Source organism: Borostomias antarcticus, assembly GCF_949987555.1.
Source record: "Borostomias antarcticus genome assembly, chromosome: 16".
NCBI lineage: Eukaryota > Metazoa > Chordata > Actinopteri > Stomiiformes > Stomiidae > Borostomias > Borostomias antarcticus.
In genome coordinates, this window is record NC_140249.1 from 21,823,438 (window position 1) to 21,831,291 (window position 7,854).

Genomic DNA, 7,854 nt, shown 5'->3' on the forward strand with positions numbered 1-7,854 from the left:
CATGGTGTCCTAAAGGGGAGAAAAGGGGGAATGATTGAAAGAGCCCCAGAGAGGGCTTTGGCCCAAAGTGCCCCCTATAAGGAATTATTTAATCCACATTATTACTCACATGATTACATTACCTCAATTCACTTCTCCCCTAAATAAAATGAATGTGACTCCCTTCTCGTCTTGTTAGGCAAGCTGAGAGCTATAGTGCATTGTGGGAATGTGGTAACGTTAGTCAGGCAGCAGGAGATACTGAGGCCACTGAGATAAAATCCGTGCTGAAAAAAAGTAGCAAAATGTGGATTCAATCAAAACTGGGAGGAGAGGTTTCAGTAGGAGTTACCCAACGCTAACCAGCTAAACCTGTACCTCCATGAAATCAATGTTTTACAAGGTTGAACGTTTTGGATGCGCAATGCAAGAGGATCACAAGCAAGAGAAAATTGACATTTAGTTTATCTTTCAGTTCTAGGAGAAATAAATACTTGTGTAAATTTCAGACTTCCCGGAAAGAAGAATTTCTATTTCTTACTGAAAGTTTTAAAGGAAAGGGGGATGTGTTTTGTAAAAAAAGAAAGGGTTGATAATAAGAGAGAACCATCATGTTTTAGTGGATTATGTGTGTTTTGGTGTGGGGTTATAAATAATGTGATCACACAGAAAGCTACCATCGCTCAGTGCTGTCACATATTGTCTAGCACTAGGGGTGCTTACCTTGCAAAAAATCACTGAGGATTATCCCCCCCCCCGGGTGGTACCGGTGGCCCAAATATGGGATCCTGGCTCACGGACTAAGAGGGGTGAATTATTCTATGCTGTCCTGAGATTCTTAAAATTAAGTATTTAACTAAAAATTTCTGTTGCATTACAGTACTTATTATTTTGTTATTTTCATTATTTAAAAGTCCCCAGAATGCAGGAAACAAAGTCTCTGATTTTTATTTCCGGGGGTTCGACCCCTAGACCCCAATGATTTTGTTTGGCAATCCTCCCTACCAACATGGCTTTCAATCAAAACAGAGGGCCCCCTATAGCCTTTTTGTTTAGGGCCCCAAAAAACCTTGGGCCGGCCCTGCACATACCACACTGGGATACAGTTGGTGAGTAGTCTATTGACCAGGATCGAGGATTGTAGGAAGCAGGTGACATCATCGTGGGAGATCACGACTTGGAGATCGCATCCGCAGTTTTAACAGTCACCATCATCTGCCACTATTGGGTTCCGCCCCTGCACGTCAATCAAGAGCAACTGCTATGGGAGGTTCTTGGAGTGAAGACTACGACTCCCACAAACCACTGGGACAGATTATCGTTCTGGGCATGCGTCCTTTTGAACAGACTCCAGTGAACTGGTCTAATCGCCATATCTGGGCACCAGGGCACGGTTTTGGGTTCGTGGTAAGTTGTAATTATTAATAATTGAATGATTTGTTGAATGAGAATATTTAAATCGTCAATGGCAACATATACGTGTTACTTTGTATACATATTAGGGCGCAATACCCTTTTGCAAAGGTAATGGCCCGGCTACAGTGCTAGGACACGCCTATGCTGTGTGGAAGCGGGCCCCGATCTGGGGGAGAAGAAGAGCAACAACATTTGAGTTGAGAGTATTTTTAGTACACAGTGAGAAAAGGCACGTGCCAACCAATTAGTATGGCAGTCCCAAGAAACGTTTTAACCTGACCTGCTTAACGTTAGCGGGCAAATTAGTGTCAGCATGCTATTTAGCTAGACTAGCTTATTTATTAGCATACTGCATTACTTAGCTAACTGCTAGCTAGCTTGGTAGGTAGTTAGCTAGCCGACGTTAGCCAATCAGTTAAGTTCCCAAAACATCATTCTTTGAACCATGAACACAACGTTAGCATAGCCTTGACTGGCTTTGGATATAGTGAAGCTAACGTTACACAGCATGTCATCCAGACAGGCGAGCCAGCCAGACCGGGAGGTGGTGTAGCTGTCGCTGTCAGTGAATGTGCTAGCCTTGCTGCCTTGCTGCCTTGCTGCCCAACCTTGCTGCCTTGCCGAAAGTTCTCGGGCATGAGGCACAGGCACATGACATGGCTGTCACTGCTAGGGTGCCAATCACAGCCGGACTAGGATGTCCACTAGACACGGACAACTCCAGCAGTGTGTGCAATGCATGGAGCCTAGTGTGAGGAACTATTGAACATTTGCCAGCTAGGAAAACATGTTCAAAACTTCTCAAAAATGCCAAATATCAAATATGCCCCACTTTGGGCTCAGCTGGTATTCACCTTTTCAATTCTCAGCTTGTTCAGACAGATTCAAGTTAATAACAACAACAATACATTCGATGTGTTTGATGTGTTTAAAATGGGCAGGTGAGGAGACCAGCTGAGGAGGATGGAGGGGGTGTGGGGGAGCATGTCCATGGGGGAGGTCAGACAGATATGTGGGGGCAGTGAAGGGCTTTGTAAGTGAGCAGGAGAGTTTTCTATTCAATTCATTGTGGGACAGTGAGCCAGTGGAGCTTGATGAGGGTGGGAGGGGTGTGATCATAGGATTTGGTGTGGGTACGTATCCATGCAGCTGGATTTTGGGTGTGTTCAGACCTGTAGTTTGCTTGCTTTGTTCCGATTCCCGGTCTAATTTGATCCAATGTTGCACTTGGACTTTGGTTTGATTTGTATTCACATGGCAACAAAGCAAACAAACCTACAGATCTGAATACACCCTAAACGCCACATGCTTGCAAACTGTTTTGTGATTGGTCCGAATTTTGCAAGAAGTTTGGATTTCCGGGTGCCCCTCGCCCACCCGGACAAAACAATCCCCCCGCAGTGGCTTAATCAATTGGAGCCTCAGCAGCGTGAGTTCTGTTGCTGTTCTCTGGTTGAAATACCAGTGTTCGATCTATGAACAACACATTGAGTTGCAAACCGCATCCCTGCAGTAGCCTACATGTTCTGATCACATCTTGGAAAAAAGGTCTACTCCATCACGTACGCTCTGAACTGTTGCACCACACTATTAATAATATAATCCATAGCTTGTAATTCACATAAACGTAGTCTATACTACTGTGTGTCTGATTATTTTGATGGCCTACTTTATGAAGTATGATTGGTTCTTCCACCTTTAGGCTAGTTGATCATATGCTAATAGTCTACACCTGATCAAAAACGCACAAGCATGGTGGTTAGATTTAGAATGGATGAAGGAAAGCCTTTTTAAACCTTATTGCTCTTGTCAGGCAAGTGAGTCCATCTGAATTTATACTGTATATATTTGAGCTAGCATCAAGGCTACGTCTTGACAGTTAAGTGTTGATCATGTCAGTGCAGGGTCGCCTACAGCAAGCAAGCCCCCATCTTTTTATGGTGTCTCATCCATCTCTCACTTTGCACATATCTGTCTTGCCCTCTGCTCACTGAGCTGCCTCTTTCTGTCACCCTTGCATAGCCTAGCTCCAGCCCGGGAATCTGAATTTTCAAAATGCGATTCGTGGTCTTGAAAGGCACCTGTCCAGAGTGATCACTTGGTTGGAATTCCAACCAGGCCAATCGGCATCCTTTGAATGTGTCCTTTGAATTGAACGGTGCAATGTGATTGATTAGGGGTAGGGATGTAACAATAACCGGTATTATGATAAACCGTGATACAATTTGATTAAAAAATAAAAATTGATTACAATTTGAGAGACTCAACTGTAAATACTGTCCAGCAGTCTCCAAGACGGAGTGTTTATGCAAATAAAAAGTGCATAGTGCTGCCATTTGAAAACTATTCGTGGTTTTCAATATAAAACTTAGTGAAATGTTTTCAGTGTAGTTTTTGAACATTTTCAGCATATTTTAACAGTACGGTGATAACCGTGATAATTTTGGTCACTATAATCGTGATGTGAAATTTGCATACCGTTACATCTCTAATTAGGGGGTGAACTAATCGCAGAGGACTCCTTCGGCAACGGCCATCTTGGAAAACGGCTGCAATGGGAGCCTGTTCAGGATGATATTGATTGATTGATATATTGAAGTAAAGCGAAATGGCAATTCAGTCTGAGTGTGGGTCTAACTCTCGTGTGTTTATCTTCCTGTGTCTGTCTGTCTGTATCTCTCTGTACGGGTGTCTGTCCACAGTGTGAGCTGCTGGGTGATTCAGGATGGCAGACAAGCCGATTTGGGAGCACATAGGGTCCAGCTTTGTGCAACACTACTACAGGCTGTTCGACTCCGACTCTGAGAGGGCCCAGCTCGGATTAATATACGTGAGTACATCAGCGTGCGTATCTATATTCATCTGTATCTTCAGTTTATGTCACCAAATCTATGCGTCTATCCGTTTTCATCTCTAGATTGGTAAGTGGTGGTAGATCCTTTCTTCCTGTAGACACAGACCGTGCTGCTACCTCCACGGTCCTTTTTAGCTTTCCTTTTAAGCACACTTCCCCCTTCTTCTCCTGCCACCGCAGTCCATGCTTCAACGTGTCGGATAAATCAGTCGCCGAGGACGTTTAAAAGTCCTTCACTTCTTCTGGGTAGCTGTAGCCAGTTTTATAAGTGTTTATTCTTATTAACACATCCATTAGTCTAGGAGCGATTTCCATATAATTCCATTGTCAGAATATCCTTCTGTAGTTACACCGTGTCCTAACTACACGTGACGCGAGCGAGCGTCAGCGACAAAATGCGTTCCATTGCTTTGTTTTCTATTGCTATGTCCTAACTGGACGCGAGCGATGCAGCGCGAAGCGGCACAACGTTTTAACTGCCCTTTTGACGCTCGCCCTGTTCCTGTTTTCCTCCTGTCGCTCGCGTTGACAGGCGTCTGTCTTCAGTTGGGAATATAGACAAATGACGTAACAGAACAGGACATTTAACGGTTTAAGTTAGGACAGCAAGCATGCGATGTCGCGTTCTGGTGCTCGCGTCGCAAGCAGTTAGGACACGGTGTCAGTGTCGGTATGTCGGTACATCCAGCCTCAAGAGTTCATGGCGTGAATTGTTGGTGCGCTTCCTGTTGGCAGCTCTGGAAAATTCGAGATGACAACCAGATGTGATTCATAGCTTCCATGTACATTTTTTTCATATAGTACATAACTGTGAGGAAGAGCCTCCTGCTATCCTCAGCCCGCGCCCCTCCCTGGATGTCCAGTTCTCTGCCTCTCCCTCCTCTGCTGGTTTCTCTACCCTCCCTCCCCTATACCTGCTTTGCTGTTAATTCCATCCTCTCTCCTGTTTTATCACTTCCCCCTCCTTTGTCTTCTGCTGCTGACTGTCCTAATCCTCCTGCCCCCCCCCACCCCCTCAGGTTGACGCATCATGCCTTACATGGGAGGGACAGCAATTTAAGGGAAATGGAGCGATCGTCGAGAAACTCACTGTGAGTAATGTTTCGATTGAACGCTCTGAACTGTTTTTATACCTGATGTTTCACACACTCCACACCGCAGCTCGACGCCTTATCTACACCGTATAATAAATGGTGTAAAAGGAAAAGTGGGCCTGTGGAATCCGTCTCTTATTGATGATGTCATCGTTGTTTATCTCCAGAGTCTCCCCTTCACAAAGATTGCCCACAGTATAACAGCCCAGGATCACCAGCCCACACCGGACGGCTGTATTATGAGCATGGTCGTAGGACAACTAAAGGTACACAGGCTCCTCTCCACACCTCCACCCCCTTTTCTCTTTAGCTCTCATCAGTCACACTGAGAACCACTACCATGCTATTGAAAAGCTGTCAGCCCGTCAGGAAAAATGCCCTAATGAAGAAGACGATAAGGTTTTGAAGAACCGCAGACTAACGCGTCGCAGACTGAACACGGCGCAGCACGAGGTTCACTGTCACCGTCTCTCTGCCTCTCGCGAGCAGCTCGTTGCAGAAAAGCATTAATCACAGTCAGAAATCACTAGCGTTGGCGAGTTGCAATATGCCACTTTATTAGGCTCTGCTGTTACTTGCATCAGTACGTTTTCCTCATCCGTTAGGGCTCTGTACTTTAACACGGCAGGAGTAAACGGTAGGCCTACTTTTCTATCAGTGCCTTTAGAACGGTGCGTTTTTAATGCCCTATAGCCCTATCTGCGCTGACGTTTATCAGGTACCCAACAATTTGGAACATGCATACTGGTATGCCGTGAAGGAAAGGCTGGGAGCTCCTGGTGTAGAGAATGCAGCCAGAGACATGGTGAGGTTTAGAGAGGGAGGTGTGGAATGTTTAGTCGCGTAGCAGTAGAGCCCAAGGCCTGGGTCCTGGTTCTCTACAGGGGCTGGGGAAGTTCTCTCTCTTGATTTACAGAGTTTCTCCATAGGGAGTGACTACAGATGTATTCATTTATATGAATGAATGAATGACAGACAGACAGACAGTGTTTGGCATGTCTCTTTCCCCATGGCCCAGCTAGACTACAGATGTACTTAAACATACAACTACATAAACATAACTACTTGTAAGTAAGACTTGTAAGTAAACTACTGTATTGTGAGACTTATTCCTGTGTGTGTGTGTGCGTGTGCGTGTGTGTGTGTGCGCGCGTGTGTGTGTGCGTCCGTGTGTGTGTGTGTGATCCAGGCAGACAATGACCCCATCATGGGATTCCACCAGAGTTTCATCCTGAAGAACATTAACGATGCGTGGGTGTGCACCAATGACATGTTCAGGCTGGCGCTGCACAACTTTGGGTAAAGCCCACGTTCAGGTGGGCAAGGGGGGGGGGGTGGGGGGGGCGGCATGGTAGAGCCGACCGCTTGCCTCCCCTCCGCCTCGTCTACACCTGTCTGACAGAACAACAACGGATACTAGACGCCAATCCCAGACCCCAAGCGGGCTGGAAGCAGCCTGACCAATAGAAATGAGACATTCTCCTTTGCTGAGAGCTGGCTGACCAATCAGAGCCTTGTTTGCCCCTCCGCTGACCTGCATGACGCTGGGAGCCTCCATGTGTGCACCCCCCAGACCAGGACGACACAGACTAGAGCAGCTTACTGGCGCCCATTGACGCTACTGGACTCTACTGTTAACTTGACTGTTTTAGTTCAAATTCAGACTCTAGTTATGTTCTCTTATCTAATCCCCTGTGTGTTTACCAGTTTGCCTAAGTGTATTCTACTGCATCTCGTTTCTGAAGGTTGGGTTTCTGTTCATAGTTATGTCAGGTTGCTCCCTAGTGGACAAGATTATGATGACGCACACCTCTCTGCCCCTTTCTGCTCACAGCTCTCTCTCTCTCTCTCTCTCTCTCTGACTACACAATACCACAGTACACAATAAAAACCTTCAGCTTTTTCTTAACGGTGACGTCAACTCCTTGTTCCTCTGTCTGACTGACTGAGTCTCTGTCCCTGTGTCTCTCTGTCCCTCTGTTCGTCCCTCTCCTCCTTCCTCCGGCCTAGGACATGTTCTCATTGCCACCACGACCGAGCTATTTGAACTGCTGAGTACTACAGTCTGTAGTAAACTCAAGAATGAGACATTGCTCCTAAAACATCAGGGATGACTTTAAGTATTGGGCTACTCGACCTTTCAGTACCTTGAAGTATTCTGTCGTTACAGTGTAGTCAGGAAGGATAGCGAGAGGTCCCCACCTAAATCACTAGCAGGTGCCACCTCCACCTGCAGCTCACGCATTGTCACAGAACAAGAACGACGACGACTTTATGTTAAGCTCAGTGAAGTTAAAATGATATCTTTAGTCAAAGGTGAGCATGGTCACTCAACACAGACATTATGTAATCTGGCTGTGCATGAGGGAAATGCCTACAGGCACCGAGAGGTATTTCCTACAACGATGAGTGAACGCTTCAGATTACTTGAGGGATATGATTTAGTCTGAGCAGACGCCGTCTGGAACGGACACGAGAGACCCCTTTCATAGAAGGCTGAGCCTGAAGGTT

At 46.0% G+C, this 7,854-nt stretch overlaps 1 protein-coding gene across 1 annotated transcript; it reads left to right on the forward strand.

The window, feature by feature from the left end:
- Positions 1–1,323: 1,323 nt before the first annotated feature.
- On the forward strand, positions 1,324–7,215 carry nutf2 (nuclear transport factor 2). Its single transcript, XM_084450861.1, has 5 exons — positions 1,324–1,386; positions 4,098–4,225; positions 5,269–5,340; positions 5,511–5,609; positions 6,533–7,215. The coding sequence occupies exons 2-5, from the start codon at positions 4,121–4,123 to the stop codon at positions 6,644–6,646; spliced, it is 390 nt and encodes a 129-aa protein (XP_084306987.1). The 5' UTR covers positions 1,324–1,386; positions 4,098–4,120; the 3' UTR covers positions 6,647–7,215.
- The last annotated feature ends 639 nt before the right edge of the window (positions 7,216–7,854 follow it).

What these genes read in the sequence shown, in the direction of transcription:
- nutf2 (XM_084450861.1), top strand. Translation starts at nt 4,121, where the DNA reads ATGGCAGACAAGCCGATTTGGGAGCACATAGGGTCCAGCTTTGTGCAA. An exon ending in CGATCGTCGAGAAACTCACT is followed by an intron (nt 5,341 to 5,510) that starts GTGAGTAATGTT and finishes GTTTATCTCCAG; the next exon opens with AGTCTCCCCTTCACAAAGAT. An exon ending in TGGTCGTAGGACAACTAAAG is followed by an intron (nt 5,610 to 6,532) that starts GTACACAGGCTC and finishes TGTGTGATCCAG; the next exon opens with GCAGACAATGACCCCATCAT.